General features: G+C 44.6%; 1 protein-coding gene across 1 annotated transcript in view; it reads left to right on the forward strand.

The window, feature by feature from the left end:
* VAT1L (vesicle amine transport 1 like) overlaps window positions 1-20,673 on the forward strand; it is a 137,382-nt gene that overhangs the window by 47,822 nt on the left and 68,887 nt on the right. The window contains exons 4-6 of the mRNA XM_045796052.2: window positions 8,871-9,013; window positions 16,905-17,008; window positions 19,402-19,457. Coding sequence (XP_045652008.1) covers window positions 8,871-9,013; window positions 16,905-17,008; window positions 19,402-19,457 — 303 coding nt within the window. The remainder of the gene's footprint in view (window positions 1-8,870; window positions 9,014-16,904; window positions 17,009-19,401; window positions 19,458-20,673) is intronic.

The following is a 20,673-nucleotide window of genomic DNA, read 5'->3' on the forward strand; positions in this document are numbered from 1 at the left end:
GAACTCAGGCTTAGTGACAAGGAGGCGTGGGTCTAAACCCCATCATTTCCAGTTGCCAGTACTTACTTTCTGAGCCCCAGTTTCCAGTTACCAGCAGGATCACCTTGAGTACATTCACGGATTTTTCTGAGCCTTCATTTCTGAGCCTGTCTTCAAGGTGGGAACATGATGTTGGGAGGGTAAAATGAGATGTATTGACATCTCAGATAAAATGACATGCTTGACAGAGTCACTAGCCAGTAAGAGATGGTTCCCCTTCCTTCTCTCCCTTCAGCCTTCAGACGTACTACCGGCCTGGAGCCACACACTGTGGGTTCAGTTCTTGTCTCAGGTATTGCTGTGTGACTTTGGGCATTTACGTAACTGCTCTGTGCCTCAGTTCTTTCGTCTAGAAAATGAGGAAACAGTCCTCAGCCTCCTGGAGGCTGGGATGCAGATCAGATGAGCTGTCTTTGTGGAGCATATAGGACCTGCCTGGCATATAGGAAAGTCTGTGCTAAAGAGGCTGAATAAATAAACCTATACTTTTCACCGTTCTGCCCTACTGCGTCTCAACTGAGTGCTTCTGGAATGAGCTCATTGCAGTATGAGCAGGGGAAAAGGTTTAAGTATTCACCCTTGCAGTGGTCAGGTGAGCAGAGCTGTGAATGGCTTGGAAAACCTGGATGTTCAGCAGCAGAGCTGAGGCCCACAGAGCCCGGGGTGCTGAATTCTCCAAGCATCCAGCACTTCAGAGCCTGCTAACGGGGATGGCAAATTATTTTCTCTTCCCGCACCTCTGACTCACAGAAGACCGGGTTAGTCATGCTTGATCTATAGGATCCCACATCGCAAACCCACAGGCTGTGATGTCAACCCCAACTAGAAAAAGGGGGTTGTTATGATGCCATCATTGACCAAATCGGTAGAAGGGAAACTTTATAGAGTGCTGGACCTCAGCAAGGGCTGCACGTTACAATTATAAATACCCGTAAGTATATATCAATAATAAGGCCCCACCTTGGTTTTAAAAAAAATATCTGATATTAAGATATTCTGAGCATCGTAGGGGCCGTAGCATCTAAATCATGTGGAGTAGAGTGGGTGCCATTAAGGATGATACATCTATCAGTGGTTCTCAATGTGAGTTGCATCAGAATCTTTTGGAGGCTTATTAAAACTCAGAGTCTCAGGCCCCACCCCCAGAGTTTCTGACTCTGTAGGTCTGGAGTGGAGGCTTTTTTTTTTCAAGATTTTATTTATTTATTAAAGAGAGCACGAGCAAGCAGGAGTGGGGGGAGGGGAAAAGCAGACTCCCCGCTGAGCAGGGAGCTCAACACGGGCTCGATCCCAGGACCCCGAGGTCATGACCTGAGCCAAAGGCAGACTCTTAACCTACTGATCCCCCCAGGTGCCCCCTGAGGGGTGGTGGAAACTTCTAACAAGACTGCAGGCAGCACCTACTGAGAAGCACTGATCTGTATCATCAATAAAAGCGGGAAATAAAGACATTATCTACCATGTCTTCCCTGGAACGTGTCTACTGCTTTTGTGGATTAAAAAAGTTTCCATACTTCTATCTTGCACAATTGATTTCTCCTTTTCTCTCTTCCTTCAGCCAGGTGCCACTGAGGCTCCTTGCTGTTGGAATTCTCCACAGAGGTATGTTAAAGGGAGTGTCAGGTGCAGAACAACAGGTTTGCAGTGCAAACAAGATAAAGAAAAAGAAACCTGACTGATTGTGAGAGTGTACTCGGTGAGAACGTAGACTGTTCTGTGCTGCCTTTGATGGCAAGTCACATGGATCAGCCCCCACAGTGGCATCTGAATTTCCTCCCCTTACAACAACTGAGTCAACTGAATGGTTGAACAGCGAATGACAGCAGCGATCTGAGATAAATGCTTCTAAACCTGTGTCTGAACCCCAATGTGGGAATCTATATCGTCATAAGAAAAGCTCAGGTATCCAATGTATGAGATTTTGTGGTAACGTTCAGTTAGCTTTCTTAGTCTAAGTGCCTCTCTGTATTGACGAAGATGAAAAGAGAAACTGACAATTCTTTGGAAGAAAACAATCTTTCCTCACCATTTACCTGAGGAATCTTGTCGGTACTTTCACAAGCTCACTTTGCTAATTCTTTTCTATTCTTTGACTCTGCGTAAGTGAGCTGTTTAAAAGTGAAAATAACTTTTGCAAGAGATAAACATAATCCTATTTTTTAAGTGATCTCAGAAATGGTCAAGTTAGCAATAGAAAGTTCCATTTTTCACCAGACTTAGGGTAATGAGCAAACCTGCATTCCCTTTGAGAGGCTTCTTCAAAAAGATTTTCTTTAGCAGCTGAAGAACTGGTCAGTGTGCACTAGAAATCTTAGGACTGGAGGCAGCATGGAGACCAAGTCTAGTTTCCATTTTATCTATTCTTTCCCCCACATGTCCACTGTAGTACATGCCTCTCGTTTTCTGTACATTTGGAAAAATGTAGTGTGTACCAAGGTGGTCTTGTCCCAGTGGTTCAGTGTTTGAAATTGGTCTTCTCAACCTCCTGGTTTAGGTGTATAATTGTACTTTTAATTCTATAATACTTATGTTATTAACATGGTTGTCTTTACAAGAATGCAAGCTCCAGGGGCACCTGGGTGGCACAGAGGTTAAGCGTCTGCCTTCGGCTCAGGGCGTGATCCTGGCGTTATGGGATCGAGCCCCACATCAGGCTCCTCCGCTATGAGCCTGCTTCTTCCTCTCCCACTCCCCCTGTGTTCCCTCTCTCGCTGGCTGTCTCTATCTCTGTTAAATAAATAAATAAATAAAATCTTAAAAAAAAAAAAGAATGCAAGCTCCAAGATGACAGGAACCATATATAACTTGCTCACCTTTATCTTTCCAGCACCTTTCATAATATCTAATCTGTTAGAGGCACTTATTAAATAGCCCCAGTGATGGAATGAATGACTCAATGAAGTAACAGAGGGACCGAGATTCAAAGGATGACTAGACAACAGCCAGGAGAAAAGACAGGGAAAAGGTCCTATGCAAAGGTCCTGTGGTGACACTTAGGAAAGACTGAGCATTTTTCAAACAGCCAAAGCTAGGCTTTGGGTATATGATGAGAAACGAGTCTGAGGAGGAAGATGTTATTTGTGTTATAGAGAAAGTCATCCATTCTTTGTGTCTTCCTTAGTTGAGTCTCTGATGCTGATTTCTGAATCTCAGTGCATCAACAGGATCATCTACCCTAAATTCCCATTGAAGGAGTAACCAGAAATTCTACCAAGCTCAGTCCTAATCCCAGAGCAGTTCTAGCTAAAAACTGCCATTTATTGAGTACTTGGTATGTACCAGGCAGTGGACTAAGCCATTTATGTAGATGCATTTGCTCCTTGAATCACCTGTCTGCTGTGCCTGGCTTTTCTGGAACAGAATCTTGCTTTGAACAACCAGTCTATTGATAAGAGTTGGATTTCAGGGACCCCAAACAGCTCCCTTCTAACTACTGTCCCTGGATTTCTCATTGTTTTGCTCTGCTTGAGGGAACTCTGAAGGCCCTGGAATGAGGACTGAGCTGGCTGAAATCTGTTAACCCACATGAACCCAAGACAGAGCTACCCTAAGAGTGGCTCAATGAAACCTTCTCAATTGATGCTAAGGACCCACGATTTTCTCTAAGACTTTAGTTCCATGTCAGCAACTCGATGGTGTAGCTGGATGGATAAGAAGACTAACAGCAGAGTGGCTTTGGAGTCAGGGAGACCTGAGTTTGACCCCCTGGCCTTATTACTTACAAGCCTATTACGTTGGACATGTTCTTTTCCCCGTCTGAATCCCCATGTTCAGGGATAAAATGGAAATAAAAGCATTTATTTAAACCACTCTAAAAGTGGTTGGAGGATTTAATGAAGCACTTAAGCACGGTACCTGGCATATGGCGAGGCAAAGGGAACGTCAGCTGCTGCACTTGCTGTCTTGCTAGCCATAGGGAAGAGAAGCAGAGGCTCGCTGCCGAATTCTTACATTCTAAAGAGGGACAGGAAAATCAATTAAAAACAAGTACGTGCAAAACTCCATTTGCTGCTGTTGCTGGGAGAATGGATTGTCTTGTTCATTTTATGTTCTGGGTCTGTAGGTAAATTGCAAAATCCTTTTTATTGAAAATTCATTCCGTCTTCCACAAATGTTTATTGAGTCCATGCTATTTTCTAGGCACGTGGGAGAAACAAGGATAAATTAGATGCTGATCCAGCACTCACCTTGGGAGTCAGAGAAGCGAGAGTACAGATTTTCTGTAAATGTGAGGGAAAGCACACATTCTGTCTCACTACAGAATGCTGAGTGTTATTTACTTTAGATCATCGAGGATCTTGCAAGGGCCTCTCATTGCCTTAGTGAGTTAATAGAGAACTCAAAGCAGGGGGGTGCTACAAACAGATGTCCACTGAATTTGCTTTTCCACCCAGTATTATTTATATAATACAAGTTATGATATAATAGTATATGTAATACGTGCATGTTATGCTAATTATATATCATATATGACTATGTAATATTATACTAATTATATATTACAAGTAGAATACTATAATTTCAGCTATTACTACTTATATATGCATATGTTTATATAATACTGATTATACATATATATACCTATAATACTAATTATATATTACTCTAATTATAATGATATTATATAATATTTATATATTTCTGTATTTTATATTATATAAAGTACTCATATATTATATGTTATTTAATTATATAAATACATAATTAACCCAGTTACTTATATCATCTCATTTTGCTACCACACGTATCTTTTCCTTGGACATGGAAATGGTAAAGTTCTGCTCAGGCCAGATGCTAGATACGTCAATTGATTCTGTGCTTTACATCTATTCTGCAACGTTAAAGGACATGGCAATCTGCAAAATGATGAGGGTGCTCCCCCATTACGCTACATTCCTGTATTTTCTCATGCATCCATTTGACAGGTGTTACCAAACATCTGTTATATCCAGGCTCTGCCCTGGGCACTGGGGTAGAGCCAGATACGGCATGGTCCCTGGCCTCATGGGACTCACGGATGGGTCACTCAGCAGCCCCAGAAGACCATGGTGGCCACTGTCCTGGAGGAAGGAACCACAGGTCTATGGTGGCACAAAAAGAGGCAAGTGACCCTTCCTGGGAAGGATTTCTGGAAGAAGAGTTGCCTAAAGGGGAGTGGTTGTGGTCTGAAGATGGAAGTGAAAGGATGGGCATAATAAGTGGGGGACAGCATGTGAGGAACGAGTGTCCATGTTAAAATAGCACGATACACTCGGGAGAGGAGAACAGATTTGCTGACATAATGTCAGATACAGCTGACATAATAGCAAGAGAAATAATAATAGTATCCACAGCAGTAGTGGCAGTAAGCACTGAGCATTCACTGCTGTAAATGAATGCAAGCCCTTGGATGCATTGTGTCAAATAGTCCCACAAAAACCTTAGAGTATAGATACACTTATACTCTGCATATTAAGATGAACGACCAGAAGAACTGATATGTTACTCAAGCTTGCTCAGCTGGTGAGTACAGCAGATCAAGGTCTGCCATCTTACCCTAGTGGCCTTGGACCAGGTGTCTAACCTCCGTAAACCTCAGTCTCCTCCTCAGCAAAGTCAGGTTAAAGGTTCATTCCAAGAACACCAGTGAATGAGGGTCCAAAAGCACTGGGATCATGGCGAATGTCAATCAGTGGTGGAGCAAGCGCCCTGTTCTGTTAGGGAGCGGATACTGGAAAGGTGGAGGGACAGCATGTTCTAGCATGTTCTGAGGTAGACTGGGTCAGATCCCAGAGCGCCAACCTGTGGGATAAACTTAAGGGTGTGCTTTTCAGGGGTGCCTGGGTGGCTCAGTCTGTTAAGCGTCTGCTTTTGGCTAGGGTCATGGTCCCAGGGTCCTGGGATTGAGTCCTGCATCGGGGCTCCCTGCTCAGCAGGGAGTCTGCTTCTCCCTCTCCCTCTGCCCTTCCTCCCGCTCATGCTCTCTCTCTCTTTTTCAAATAACTAAAAATCCTAAAAAAATAAATTAAAAAAAAGGGGGAGTGTGCTTTTCATTCTGCCAGGGTAAGCACTAGGAAGCTTTGAAACAAATAGTGAGATGCTCAGTGTTATATTTGAGAAAAATCACTCTGTCCACAGTGTGAAGTACACACAGAAACAGCCAGGCAGCCAGAAGGGTATTGTTACCATCCAGGCAAGGAAGTTCAACAACCCAGACTAAGGTGATAGTCACGGAGATGTGCATAGAAACAATACACTAACTGGATGTGGAGCTGAAGGAGGAAGAAAAGTCAGGTGACCCCCAGATTCCTAACTTCAGCCTAGCGATAAATGGTACAGTTTCATCCACTGAGGCAGGAAATGCAGTAAGAGGAACGTTATGGGCTGAATCGTGCCCCCCCCCATTCATATGTTGAAGTCCTAACCCCTAGTATCTCAGAAGGTGTCCTCATCTGGCAGTAGGGTCTTTACAGAGGTAATCAAGTTTAAATGAGGGTAGGTCCTAATCCAATATGACTGGTGTCCTTATAAGAAGGGGAAATTTGGACACATGTTGGCGTAGAGGGAGGACCATGTGAAGAGGCCTAGGGAGAAGACAGCCATTTACAAACCAAGGAGAGAGGCCTGGACCAGACCCTTCACTCACAGCCATTGGAAGGAACCAACCCCACCACCTTGATTTTGGACTTCTAGCCTGCAGAACGGTGAAACAAATTTCTGTTGTTTAAGCCCCCCAGTCTGTGCTATTTTGTTACAACAGCCCCACCAAAGCAATATGAGCAGTAACTCATTTGGAGATAGCCAAGAGTTATGTTTTGGATGAGCTGACTTTGTTTTTGGATAGCCAGGTGGAGACCGGCACCAAAGTGGTCATTCAATACACAGATCTAAGGCTTGGTGGGGGACTTGGGACCAAAGAATAGAGTAAGGTGTGTCACTCATTTCTGACACTCCTGCATCCATCCATAGCATTGTGTGACCAGTACATAATTTGAATTTGAAAAAGTAGTTGGGTGAATAAATGTCATGGTGGCCTACGGACAGCGGGCAGGAGGGACCACACAGTTATTGAAATTAGTTCTCATCTCCCATCCCAGCACAGATGAGGTTAGCTCAAGCCCTGTTGAATTTTAGAGGATTGCTGCATTGGTTGCTGATATTTCCACTCACCGAGAAGGATAGTCCCCTCTTTGTTCTCTAAACTCAAGTGATTAAAAAGAAAAATTAACCAAATATCAAAGGTATTCTTAGAAGAGAGAATGAGAGCCTGACTGGAGTCTTAGGTTCATGCCCATGTTCTGAAATGTTGACCCCCAAGTCAGTAACATGTCTATTTTAGGCAGCAGCTTCAAAGTCTGCTTAGCTTAAAATGTCAAACTAAGTAGACAGCATGGCATTACAGAAAATGGCAAGAACCAGAAGGTAGGAGACCTTGCTTCGAATCTCGATCTGCCTCTGAAGAACTGGGTCCACTTAACCTTTCCGAGTTACCTTTCCCTCATCTGTGGAACAATGTTGGGGAGGGGGTAATTGGATGATCTTGTAACTCTGACATTCTAGGATTCTGTCAATGTTGCCTTTCATTGCCAGTGTTAGGAAGAATAACATTTCCAGAAATAGACCTGCCAACCTGACTTAGTCCACCAACATGAAGACACATAATGAAGTGATAGGCAGAAGTTAATATCACAGGTGACTTTGGTACTTGGTTTTAGAATGCACCTTCATGACCAGCAAATTGAATTTTACCGGAAGATTTCTGAATTCACATGATCACAGTATTTTGTCCAATGACTTACATTTCTGACCATACTCAAAAAGGATATGGAAAAAACACAATTCCTAACTATGTTTGTGATTTCTCTAAGACCGTTCAATATTTAAACCTCATGCATTCACCTTTTCTTTATAATGCGGGACATCTCAGCTACGAAAGGGAACAGAAGATTAAGATTTATTGAGTACCTTATATTAAGTGTCATGTTTTGGGCCAGGTGCTTGGCCTGTGTTACACATGGCCTCATTTAACACGCCCCGGAGGGGATGCTGTCACCATATCTTCTCTGCATTCAACGTTGCCGGAAGTTGCCTACTTAGGGCTTCTGTCTGGCTGTGGGAGCATGCTTGGCCCATGGGAACAAGATGGACCTAGGAGTTACTGCTGCAGAAGCAACTCTTGACTGATAGCAGATGGAAATTTGGGGAATAAATACTCCAGCCTCCTCACCATGTGTTTGGGGTAACTCTAAGGTATATTCTACGCCTGCTTAGGAATTCCTCAGAGGAACTGAGTTCCATTTACCCATGGTGGGTGTTAACTTGATAGCACACCCTTTATTGGCTGACTTCCATTTCTGTCTTGATACCCTGGTATTTCCTGTGGTTATATTTCAGATAAAGTATTTACAAAAATCCTTGCCTCGGGGTCTGCTTCTGGGGGATCCAAGCTAAGACATCTCCCAAGATCCCTACAGAGTAGGTACCATTATTGCTAATTTATAGAGGAGGAACCCAAGGCTCAGTGTGGTAAAATAATAGTTTTGCTATATCTTGATACTGGGGTTTTGCAGTAGTTATCAACCAAGGGAGACTTTGTCCCCCAGGGGACATTCTGGAATGTCTGGAGACATTTGTGGTTATCAAAATCAAGGGGTGCTATTTGCACCTAGCAGGTCAGAGGTGAGAGAGGCTGCTAAATGTCTTCCAATGCCCAGTTCAGCCCCCCAAAAAGACTGATCCAGCCTAAAAAAGGTCAGTAGTGGCAAGGCTGAGAAACCCTGCTCTAATCCAGCAAGGCTGGTTGTTGGATGGTAACTCTCCTGTGTGACGTGTCTATCGCATTTCACTTTCAGGGCCAAGCGGTGGCTCAGCTGTGTTCCACGATCCCCAATGTGACTGTCTTTGGAACAGCTTCTTCTTTCAAGCATGAAGCAATCAAAGACTCCATGACCCACCTCTTTGACAGAAATGCAGACTACGTGCAGGAAGTGAAAAGGTAAGGTATTCACTCTAAAGAGCACTTGGTTGGTCCTTGCTCCTCTCTCTTTCTTAAAGAACAGTAGCACTCCTTTAGAGGAGGGCTGATGACAATAACGTAATAGCAATCATTGTAAACATTTATTGGGGGCCTAGGATTACTAGCTCTGTGCTGAACACTTCACGTGTATGAGCTCATTTAATTCTCAGCAACCCTATTATGACCCCCCCCCCAATTTGGAGGGGATAAAACTGAGCAACAGTGCAGGTGAGGAACCTATCAAGCTAAATTATGATAGCAGCTATGACACACCTTAACATAGAGAAATTTATTTCTCATTCATTCACATGACAGACCAAGGAAAGGTGGACTCCAGCCTGGGTGTGACTGAGAGCCACTGAAGGAACCAAGTGGTGACATGATCAGATTTGAGTTTTGAAGGGTCACTGGTGGTGTGTAGAGGACTGGGAGGTGGGTGCCTGCAGGCAGGTAGATCAGGCTGCTGGTGGGTGCAGACCCACGGTGGGGAATGTGGGTTTGTAACCTGCCCCATGCCCCACCTGTGGTCCTGAAGCTATTGATGATGGCCCTGTGCATGTCAATGCAGGGAATCAGGTGGGAAACCCAGTTGCCTCGAGATGATTTGTGTGTCACCCCTGTTGCTGCTCAGAATCAGGGGTCACTGGCGCTCAGGATCGGCTCCACTCCCAGCACCTGAGGGGATTCAGAGGTGTCTCCGAGCTGTGGTTTGGGTCTCTTCATTTCCCAGCACTAGACTGTACGATACAAAGAAATTCAGTTGTCTGTGTAGCATCATAATTAAGAAACAACTTTCTCCAAATTGAAGGACTTGGAGGATGGGAGATCTGGTTGTCTAAGGTGATATTCGGACCAGATTAGGTAAGATTTAGGGAGTTTTTTGGAAAGGAGAGTCTTCTGATGGTCTGGATTTTCAGATTTGTTTTTAAATTTTAAATGTAGAGATTTGCACAGAATTTAAGGTTGTCCTGATATTTCCAGTGGGATGGGAAAAAAGAGTTACCAAACTAGATATTAGAAGTTCACCACCTATTTCTCAGATATCTAGACATTGCAGGCATATTTTAAAGGCTTCCAGGATAGACCCTTGCCTACTTTCCTAACCCTCAGGTAGCTCTTCCCTCTTCTCTCGAGCTGTGGTCTGGAAAATGAGCTGCCATTGTCCCTCCAGCAGTCTTTGCCTTTAATCCATTAAATGATAATTTTGCAAGCATCCTTTCCTCATCCAAACCCTGACCCACTTAATACCAGGTGTCTGTCATGGGCCAGGTGCTGTGCTAGGGCAGCAGATCTGGTAAAAACAAACAAACAAACAAACAAAAACAAAAACAAAACACACACACAAAAAAACCACCTTCAGAGTCACTGTCTTCGTGGAGCTTTGAGTCTAGCTGAGGAAGAGGGACAAAAACCAGTATTTTAAAAATCTGTTGATTTACATTTTTGATATGTGCTCTGATGGAGAAATGCAAGGTGCTAGTGAACATATGCAGACAGGGAGATCAGACATAGAGTCCATCAAGGAATGAGATTTGGGCTGAGCATTAAAGGATGAGAAATTGGCCTAAGGAATAGCATTTCTGACGAGGCAGAATAGCATGTGCTAAGGCCGGGGGTCCAGGAACGACTTGGTAAATTCAAGAATCGGGAAGGAGATGAGAGCAGCTAGAAGTAGTAGGATGTGGGAAGCAATGGGCAAAGAGGGTGGCTTTCTTCTAAAGGTGGCTACTCTTCTAAAAAAGTGATAGTGGGGGCGCCTGGGTGGCTCAGGTCATGATCCCAGGGTCCTGGGATGGAGCCCCACGTCCAGCTCCCTGCTCCTCAGGGAGCCTGCTTCTCCCCCTCTCTCTGTCCCTCCCCCTGCTCATGCTCTCTCTCTCTCTCAAATAAATTAATAACATCCTAAATAAATAAATAAGTAATAAATAAGTGACAGTACATAACCAGAGAGCTCCTCCCTTCCCCATTTTCCCTGGAGAATTTTCCATCCCCCTCATCCCTTCACTGTCCTCAACTTGCTGCCTTTCTAGCCCCCGAGTCAGTGATTCATGCTGATGTCAGAAAAGCAGAAAGTGACAGCACCTGAGACCCCCCTCACCACCAGCTTCTCTCAAATGTGACTTCCACCGATTCCTTCTGTGTTTAAGCAGAGACCCTAGGATCGCATTAAAAATGACTAGGAAGCCACAGATGGGTTCATGCCCTCTGTCCCACCAACCCTGCCCTCAGGAAAGAATCCAGAAGAAGATACAAGCAACAGGTACTCGGTGCCTGTCGCTCAGGGTAGGTGCTCAACATATCCCAGTAGGGCGAATTATAGCATTGTCTGTAAGAGTGAGATTTCAGAACCAGCCTCCATTATCAACAGCAGGGAAACAGTTCAGTGCATTATGCTACACCCACACATTTGAGTATTATGCAGCCCCTAAAGAAAAAAAAAAAAAGAAAGATAATTATGAAGATTCTGCCACAAAATGAAAAAATACCCATGGTAGCATATTGAGTGGAAAAAAAAGCAGAATGCCAAATTCCAGCTACACTGTGATCACTGCTTTGTAGAAATTCTTGGCGCATGAAGACAAAAATGAAAAGAAAGTGGGGGGGGGGGAATCCAACCACTAATATGCAATAGGAGTGCAATGCAGAGTGATTTCTCTTTGGTTTTTGACCACAGATCTTGTTTGTTACAGTGTTCTGTGGTCATACAGGAGGGAAAATAATAACATAAAACTTCTTGAGATGCAAATTCTTTTGTAAGCCAGTCAATTGGTAAGCTTCTTTTGAACATGTTCTCAGCCTTCAGCCAGGCACTGTAAAGGGAATGGTGGGGGTGGGACAGTTGTAATGGAGACCTCCCCTTTACCTCCCTTGCCTCTTCCCTGTCTGACTGTGCTCGAAACCAAGTAGAAGGGTTAGAAGCTTTGAGCATGTGCATCTGGCTATAAGGACTTCAAAAGTGAAGAGGAGAGAAAGAGGGAGAGAGAGCACCAAAGTAGGCAGCCCCCAGCAGGGAGCTTGATGGATGGGAAGCACTTCAGTAGGTAGCAGGAGGTGGGGACTGAATCCCAGCAAGGCGAGTGGGCACAGACAAGGGGGATCATAGCCCCAGGCTTTGCTGGCTTCCTCTCCCTCTGCTGACCCAGACGATTGGACCATGGCACGTGCTCCTCAGACAGTCCTGCAAGGGGAAAGTTCCTCATTTTACAGATAAGGAAACTGAGATGGTGGAAAGCAAGGACAGCCTAATCACCTAGAGAGAGCAGAGAATGTGATCAAGAATGGATTCCTAGCGGCGCCTGGGTGGTTCAGTGGGTTAAGCATCCGCCTTTGGCTCACATCACGATCCTGGATTGAGCTCCACATTAGGCTCCCCCTGCTTATGCTCTCTCTCTCTCTGCCAAATAAAGAAATAAAATCTTAAAAAAAAAAAAAAAAAAGAATGGATTCCTAGAGGTGGTATTGCTAATTGTACACATTTACTAGGAAGCCTACTATGCGCCAGGCACTGTGCTCAGCACCCTGTGAAAAGCCTCTTGTGCACTGGGTACTGTGCTCAGCCCTCTGGGAGAAGCCTACTATGTGCCAGGAACTGCACTCAGCCCTCGGTGTACCAGACACTGTCCTGGACCCTCAGGAGAAGCCTGAGGGAGAAGCCTGCCGTGCACCAGGCACAGTCAGGTGCCCTGAAAGGGCCGCATCCCTCCATCACGAGCTTGGGGGCGATGGTTAAAGCTATGGCACAGATGAGTTCTCAGAGAAAAAGGAATTCAGAAAGAGAAGCACTGAGTGGAGAACCAAGGATCCACCTGGAGATGACAGTTACAGTAAAGGGGGATTGATTTCTTGAAAAAGTCAAGGGCTTCTCTCCCAGTAATGGCCCTGTTGGACCTACCACTGCTCAGGAGAAATTCTTCACTGATCTGTGTGGGTGGGAAGCAAAGAGGCGGAATTCACAATAAAGGGGCAAGGGGTCAGGGACCAAGGACGGACAGGTACAAAAACCTTGGATCGGCAATTCCAAAATACCTTGCTGCTGAATCTGGCCCAGAGGATCTCTGAGCTAGGGCTCTTTGTTTGTTTTTCGAATCTGCAGAGATTTGTGACTGCAGGAGAAAGCCCTCACCCTGTCCGCTTTTGTGTGGTTATGATTACACACATGCAGGCGAGGTAGACACTGCCAGAGATTGGGGGTGGGGTGGGGTGCTAAGAAATGAGGATGGCCCCTGAGCTTTTGAGGAGCTACCTAGCTCTGCTTGTGATTTTCATGACTGTTTCATTAAAAGGAGCTGCTAAGTTACCTTTCAGTGTGAGTGTGAGTAAGGGAGGCCCTGTTCCAAGGCTACTGGTGGGACAGACCCGACTGAGTCCCATTCTATCTGATCCATTGGTTGGGCTTGTAATGATTGAATGGGGTTGGAGCACCTTTTCAATTCTGAAACTCACCTGAAGGAACATATCTAGCCTTAAAAGGAGCAATGACTACTTAAAGATTTGACAGAAACAACCAAAGCATCCTCACCCCCGGGGCCTGGCGAATGACATCTCCCTTTGCTCGGTATCTACCTTGCTCTCACCCTCCACCCCCACCCCACCACTGATCTTCAAAAGGACATAGTGACAGCCAGGGAGCAGGAATTTGCAGCGTGTGTGACCCCCGTTCATGTGCAAACACTGTCTTACCTGATTCAGCTATCACAGCACCAAGAGAGGTGTGGGGAGAGAGGAACACAGGCAATCTGCAGCATCTCCCTCCAGCAAGAAGCCCAGGGAGCAGCTTCCAGCTTTGCTTAGCCCCTGCTGGGAGCTTGCGTGCCTAGTGGTGGCAGCGGTGGTCACCAGGGCTGGCCACAGCTCACTGTATGAAACCTGCCCTGCTTCTGGGGCCCTCAGTTCGTTTCTAGATGTGATCTATCAAGTCTCTTCTCTCCCTATAGTGGTCCCTAGGGTCTGTTGCCTGACCGCATGGAGCCTGAGCTTCCTTATCCAGTAAGTGGGGATAATGATGGCCCCTGAGTTATAGGGTTGGCATGAGGCATTCTCAATGAGACGGGACTTAGGAAGTGCTCAGCACTGTGCCTGGCACACAGTAAGTGCTCTTGAAAGTGGGACCTGCTCTCCTAGGAGAATCAAGGGTATCAAGCCTCTGCTCTAACGGTTTCTGGGTTGGTGGTTCCACCCACCCTGAAGGTTGCTAGGGCTAATGGTTGGGTTGTTGAGGTTTTGCCATTTTCCCTTTATACTCTTTTCCCAAACTAAAAGAACTCTCTTAAAGTTGTCCCACTCTGAAAAAAAAAATAATAAAAAAGTTACCATGAACCCAGAAGTTACCATGAGCCAGGCCCTATGTTCCATGTACATCAACTCATCCAAGCTTCACAGAGAAGCCTGGGACAGGTGTTGTCACCATCATTCCCTTCCACAATTGGGGACACTGAGACACTAAGAGGCTAAGTGACTCACCTGAGGTCACACAGCAAGTAAGTGGCAAACTAAATGCTTAATACTAAGATGAAATTCATATTCCTAAGCCCAGTGCTATGCTGCCCTTACGCCAACCCCATGCCTGCCCACTACTCCGTGGTAGTTGTCAGTTGTGGCAGACATGCTTGCGTCCTTCTGGAAGGAGACAATGCCAAGAGAGAGAGTTTCTTATTACCACAGTTGGTGTCCCAACGCCTCTTTCTTGGGCCTATTTGGTGCTGATTGCCCTGTGTGTTCCTACTCCCACCTGCCTCTCAGGCCTCACCTCTTCACATTTTCTTTAATGGCTGCTTCCCAGTCCATCTGCTCACAGGCTTCCTCCCCCCACAGGACCTTTGCATATGCTGTTCCCCCACCTGGAACATTATTCCTGCCACTCTTTACCTAGATAACTTCTCCACTTTGCACTTTCCCAGGGATACCTTCTCTGGCAGACCTGACTGGGCAAACTCTAGATTGACACGGTCTCATGGCACTAGATGCCATTCAATTTCAATTTAATTTTTATTTGTGTAATTATAGGTTAACATCTGCCTAATAGAAGTTCTAAAAGGGGAGGAATCAAATATATTTGGGCTTACCACTGTATCTCCGGCACCTAGTGCAGTGCCAGGGCCAAATATTTAATGAATAAATTAATTATTAATAAAAAAAATAATGCCAGTTTGGCTTCTGTGTGGCTGACTTAGACGGAAGTGTGGAGCCAGAATCAGCAGCATCAATATCTCCTGAGAAGCTGTTAGAAACACACATCATTGGGGCCCACCCCAAACCAACTGAATCAGATGCTAGGAGAAGAGGGGGAGGGAGGACAGACTGCAACCTGCTTTAATGAGCACCCCCCCCTCCCCAGGAGATTCTGATGCACACCTAAGTTTTAGATCCACTGGCCTAAGTCCCTAGTTCAGAATTTATAGGTGGGACTTAAACAGACATACCTTTACAGATAAGCATTCTATTTGGCAAAAGCTAAGCTGATTATTTTTGATGAGTCTTTGTAATGACTGGAGTTTGGACTTGACTTGAAGGCTTTTGAACTTCATGACTCAGCTTTTGAAAGTCACATCTCGGCTATCCTGGGGCATGGGGCAGTTGACTTAGTGTCTGAACCCTAGAGATGCACATGCAATTTCCTACTTATGAAAACAGGATTCAGCTGTTGACAAGAATTGCATTGCCTGAACTTTGTTTGGGGGTGAGGGTAGAGGTAGAAATACAGAGCTAAGACAAGATAATCCTGCAAACTCACAAATCTGAAGAAATGCCATTCTTGTCTGAGCAGAGCAAGACCTAGCCATAATTGGGAGCCTTGGGGGCAGGAATATCTTCCCTACAATTCCCAGAGCCTTCCTGTTTACAGCTCCCTCCAGCATAGTATCATCTAACAGTGGAACCCCAGAAGTTCGTTAAATTGCATGACAGAGTGAATCAATGAATGTATAAATAAATGGAGGAAGGGATCAAAAAATGTTTCATCTGCTTAATACAGTACAAATGTGGATTCTCTCTACTCTGGAACCTGCTATTGCTATAGGAAGATCCTCTCTACCTTTTTTTTTTTTTTTTAAGATTTATTTGAGAGGTGGGGGAGGGGCAGAGAGAGAATCCTCAAACAGACCCCCCACAGAGCGGGGAGCCTGATGTGGGGCTCGACCCCACAACCCTGAGATCATGACCTGAGTCGAAACCAAGTGTCAGCTGTTCAACCCACTGAACCAACCAGGTGCCCCGAGATCATGTCTATTTAACCCTCTTCCTCAAAGATTCCATTTTAGATTGAACCTAGAGATTGGATGAATACATTGAGTTAAATTAATGTGCTTCACTGAGCAGATAGGGAGAAGGGGAGAAAAGCTAATCCCTGCTAGACTGGAAACCCCACGAAGACAGGAACATGTTGGTTTTGTTCCCCTCTCTGTCTCCAGCACCTCGGACAGAGCCTAGCCCTTAACCCAAGCTCCACAGATAAGAATTGTTGAGTGACTGACTTTGGAGTGATTGTTGTGTGGCTGGCAATGGGCCAAGCATTTGACACTTCATTTCATCCCCAGCACAAAGAAACATGGTTGCTCCACTTTACGAAGGAGAAAGCTAAGGCTCAGAGAAGTTGCATGAGGTGGCTAGATACAAATTCAAATGTATTAATTCAATGCTGGCTCCTGTTATCAGCCACCAGCCAGACTTTTAGCTGCCTCCAGCTCTGTGACGTTCTTGAGTGGGATCCAGGAAGGTAAATCCACCTCCTGGCCTCCTGGCCTATTTATGGCTACTCCCAGAGTTCTTGCTCTTTCTGATTCTAGGAGTAAACAACATGACACAGGAAGGAGAGAGATCAAAAGTTTGGTCCCTAACAGGTGACATTATCTTACTTTATCTTCACACCATTTAGAATCTCTGCTGAAGGAGTGGACATTGTTTTGGATTGCCTCTGTGGGGATAACACTGGAAAAGGTCTCAGCCTTCTCAAACCACTGGGAACCTATATTTTATATGGTAAGTGCTAAAGAGAAGAGGGGATACAGTCCACAACAGGGAGCACTGCATGCATGCTCACAAAATCTCTGACGAATGAAATGTGTGATATGTTGGGGTAATGAGACTGTGAGGGCTTAATTTTTTTAAAGATTTATTTATTTATTTATTTGTTTATTTTTGAAAGGGGGAGGGGCAGAGGGAGAGAATCTTCAAGCAGACTCCCTGCTGAGCATGGAGCCCATCTTGGGGCTTGATCTCACAACCCATGAGATCATGATCTGAGCCAAAACCCAAAGTTGGACGCTCAACTGACTGAGCCACCCAGGCACTCTGGGAGGGCTTAATTTTTAAATGTTTTCCATAATATTGCTATTGCCATTAGTTATTTTCAATTATAAAAGTAACATATATGCCTACTGCCCTATTAGCCCCATGAGTATTTCTCATTCTAAAAGGGGTAAAGGAAGGCCAAGCCAGTGTAGTCATTAACTTGACCCACAGACACAGGCGGGAAATACTAATGGCTTCAAAGGAAATTCAAAAAATGAAGGAATGAAGGACCCATAGTAGGATGGGAGGGGTGGCTAGGATATGGGGGTTTTAAGGGATATTCTTCCCAATTGGAGATGAAGTTGCAAAGTACAACTCCTTCCTATTCTAAACTACTCCTATATGTTCTGATCACAAAGAAGCCCTGGATGGTTGGAGCACACCTCTGCTTTTGCAGCCCCTGAGATGCTCTTGAGTTTGAGGGGAATTGAACAATATCTGGATTTTCTCCAGCAGAATGAGACCCCAGAGCCACCTCCCCCTCTTCCTCCTCTCTTCTGTTATATGCTTGTAAACTAATTTAAACATTGGTCTCTACAAAGTCATTAGTCTCTCCAAAGTCAAAAAAAAGCCTATATGAAGCCAGATATCATATTCCAATGCCAAAGGATACTGGGGTTATCCAGTGTTTGAGATTTTTGGCACTTCTGTCCCCCATAGGTCCAATACAAAATCGAGCCTTACCTCTGTATGCTCAGAAAAAAATATTCATTTCCCTGCTATTCACTGAGAAGCTTATAAAAGAGATATTTGAGAGGTATAAATACTTAAGCATCTTTTTGTCATCATGATTATGACAGAAAGGGAGGGAATAAGGTTCCCATTGCTGGAGTGTCCCGGTATTTTCAATAGTGAACACATAGCTGAAAGTCTTTGCAAGCGGATGCACAGTTCTTTAATTATTACTATTATTGATAAAAGTAGCTGTAAGCATCAAATGGACAACGTGGGGATATTGGATATGACTAACATGTGAGTCAAATGTTGATGGACAATTTATTCTTTCTTATTCACCAGTTCTATTTTTGCCCCAGTACCATGATGTCACTTGGCAGAATACAATTTTATCATCTCACAAGGACCTAAATGATTACACTGATATCTAAGTAACCAAAGCTTGGTACCACGATGCTTGCTGGTGGTCACCCCATAAAAGCAGACCAGTGATTAACTAACTGGCTACTAGTCTACCCAGGCCAAATAATGAAGTTTAAAATATACATTGTTTTTTCATTAAATAATGGTTCTCTGAGAAGGACTTATTCCCAATCTCTGGGCCAAAGCAGGAAAGTTGTTGAAAAGGCACCAATATGGCATCTGACCTGATAAGAGCTCTCGCATCCCCTCCACATCCCCAAGGACTACACAAAAGGGTCTTTTCTCTCTGTTAGAGCATCTTAGGAAATCGTCCTAACACCATCTCCCATCTTCCCTCTGAATACTGCTTGTTCCCATTAGCAAAGCTCAGTTTCTCACACCATTTGTCTCAAGTGGTTTTGACCTCTGTGCTCAGATTTCTTTAGAGCTAGTACGTTGGTCACACCGTTTCCTTGGCTCCTGAACCTATTTTCACCCTCACCTGCTCTTCTGTACCCCATTTTTCCATCTAAATTCTAGCTCAGTCTCGTCTCCCCCTGCCCCTGCCACTTAAGTGCCCAGCCCAGCTCTGAGCCCCAAGCCCTTTACTTGTTAAGGAGTCAAATTCAAATCATGAGTTAGGCTCACATAGGACTTCATTTCCCAGTCTTGAAGACTGGAACCAATAAGACACTTCAAGCAACTTATCATTTTATTAGGATGTGGGCCTAAATCACATTTTTGTTACATGCCCAATTTTCCAAAGTAATGACATGGTCACCTTGAGAAATACTACTTTCTCTTTGATCCAGTGTCACTTGGCTAAAATTAAGTCAGCTTGATGCCACCCACTCCCTCCATTTCCCTCATTTTTCCAAGGCTGAATTAAAGTTGTTTTCAAGCTCTTGACAGTTCTGGACCAAACAACTGTCAATCTTCCATGTATAGCAAGAGATGTTGGTATTCATTAGCAATAGCTTGATTTGGGAATCCTCCACTTGCAGGTTCATCCAACATGGTGACTGGAGAGACCAAGAGCTTCTTTAGCTTTGCAAAATCAGTAAGTATCCATACCTGTCAAATGTACTGTGGTAGTACGGTGATTTGCATGTTGTGAGCTTCTCCATCTAAAGACATTGACCTAATAACCTAAACCTTGTTTGCCCTTCATCTGCATCATTCATTTTCAATAAAGCCTATGTTCCCACCCTGCTCACTACACATGGGCAAGACTGTGTGTTTACTTTGCCTGCTTTGTCTAAATGAAGCAGAGAGGCAGGAGCATCTGAGAAACTCAAGAAAGCTTTACTTTGATTTCAACACAAATTGCTTACGTTTTTGTGTTTTTAGTCATTGGTCAAAAATAAACCTGGCATTAGTGCATTTCATTTGCTTCATGGAGAAACCAACTGTGAGTTGGTTTCTGACCAAGTCTCTGGGCGTATTTAACATTTTTCTGTACCTCCATTCTACTGAGTTGGAGATCCAAATGGGGTCCTGCAATTTCAGTGAGCCCCCCGGAGTGATTTTAGACAGAGGCAAATCTGTGAACCACTGGCTTAAATGAAATCATGCTCTGAATGTAGTGGTTACTTTGCGATCGAGAAACCACATCCCTTGGACATTCCAGCCTACTCAGATCTATATTCCCACCTAGAGCAACACTTGCTAGAATTAAGCTAATTTGGATTTGAACTTCGGTTTTTGCCCCTGCCCCCTCAACGGGGAACTGCTGCTTCTCTTGTCTCCTCTGCTCTGAGCCTCCTAAGCAGTCAGTGCAGCACTGATTAGTTCACTTACTTTGTGAGCCGTGCCACATGTGCAAGACACCAGGGCGTCACAGTGAATGACAGGGGCACATACTAGCCCCTTGTGACTCTCACATTCTAATAAGGGAGACAAACTGAAATAAGGAAAATATATTGATAAGTTGATTATTGTAAATGGTCATAAGAACTCTGACAGGGATTCAAAACAGGATGCAGGATGGGGTGGAGGCATTTTGAATAGGGTGGCCAGGGAAAGCCATAGAAATCATTCTAAGTGTGGCACTATGGGGTATTCATATGCCCACTAAGCGCCAACATTGGCTGCACAAGGCTGCACCCCCAAACATTCCCTGATTCTGGGATGATTAGTACTCCCTGTCCTGTGACAGTAGAATTAAAGGGCCTGTCTTTTGCCTTTGAACTTACAAGTTTAAGTTAAGGATCTCTGCAATGACAGACACTGTAAGGGAGCAAGAATGGAGTGTAATGAAGGGTGCTGTCTGGAGC

The sequence above is a fragment of the Ursus americanus genome, chromosome 21 (assembly GCF_024610735.1).
Source record: "Ursus americanus isolate L20-20 chromosome 21, mUrsAme1.1.p, whole genome shotgun sequence".
In the NCBI taxonomy this organism is placed as follows: Eukaryota; Metazoa; Chordata; class Mammalia; order Carnivora; family Ursidae; genus Ursus; species Ursus americanus.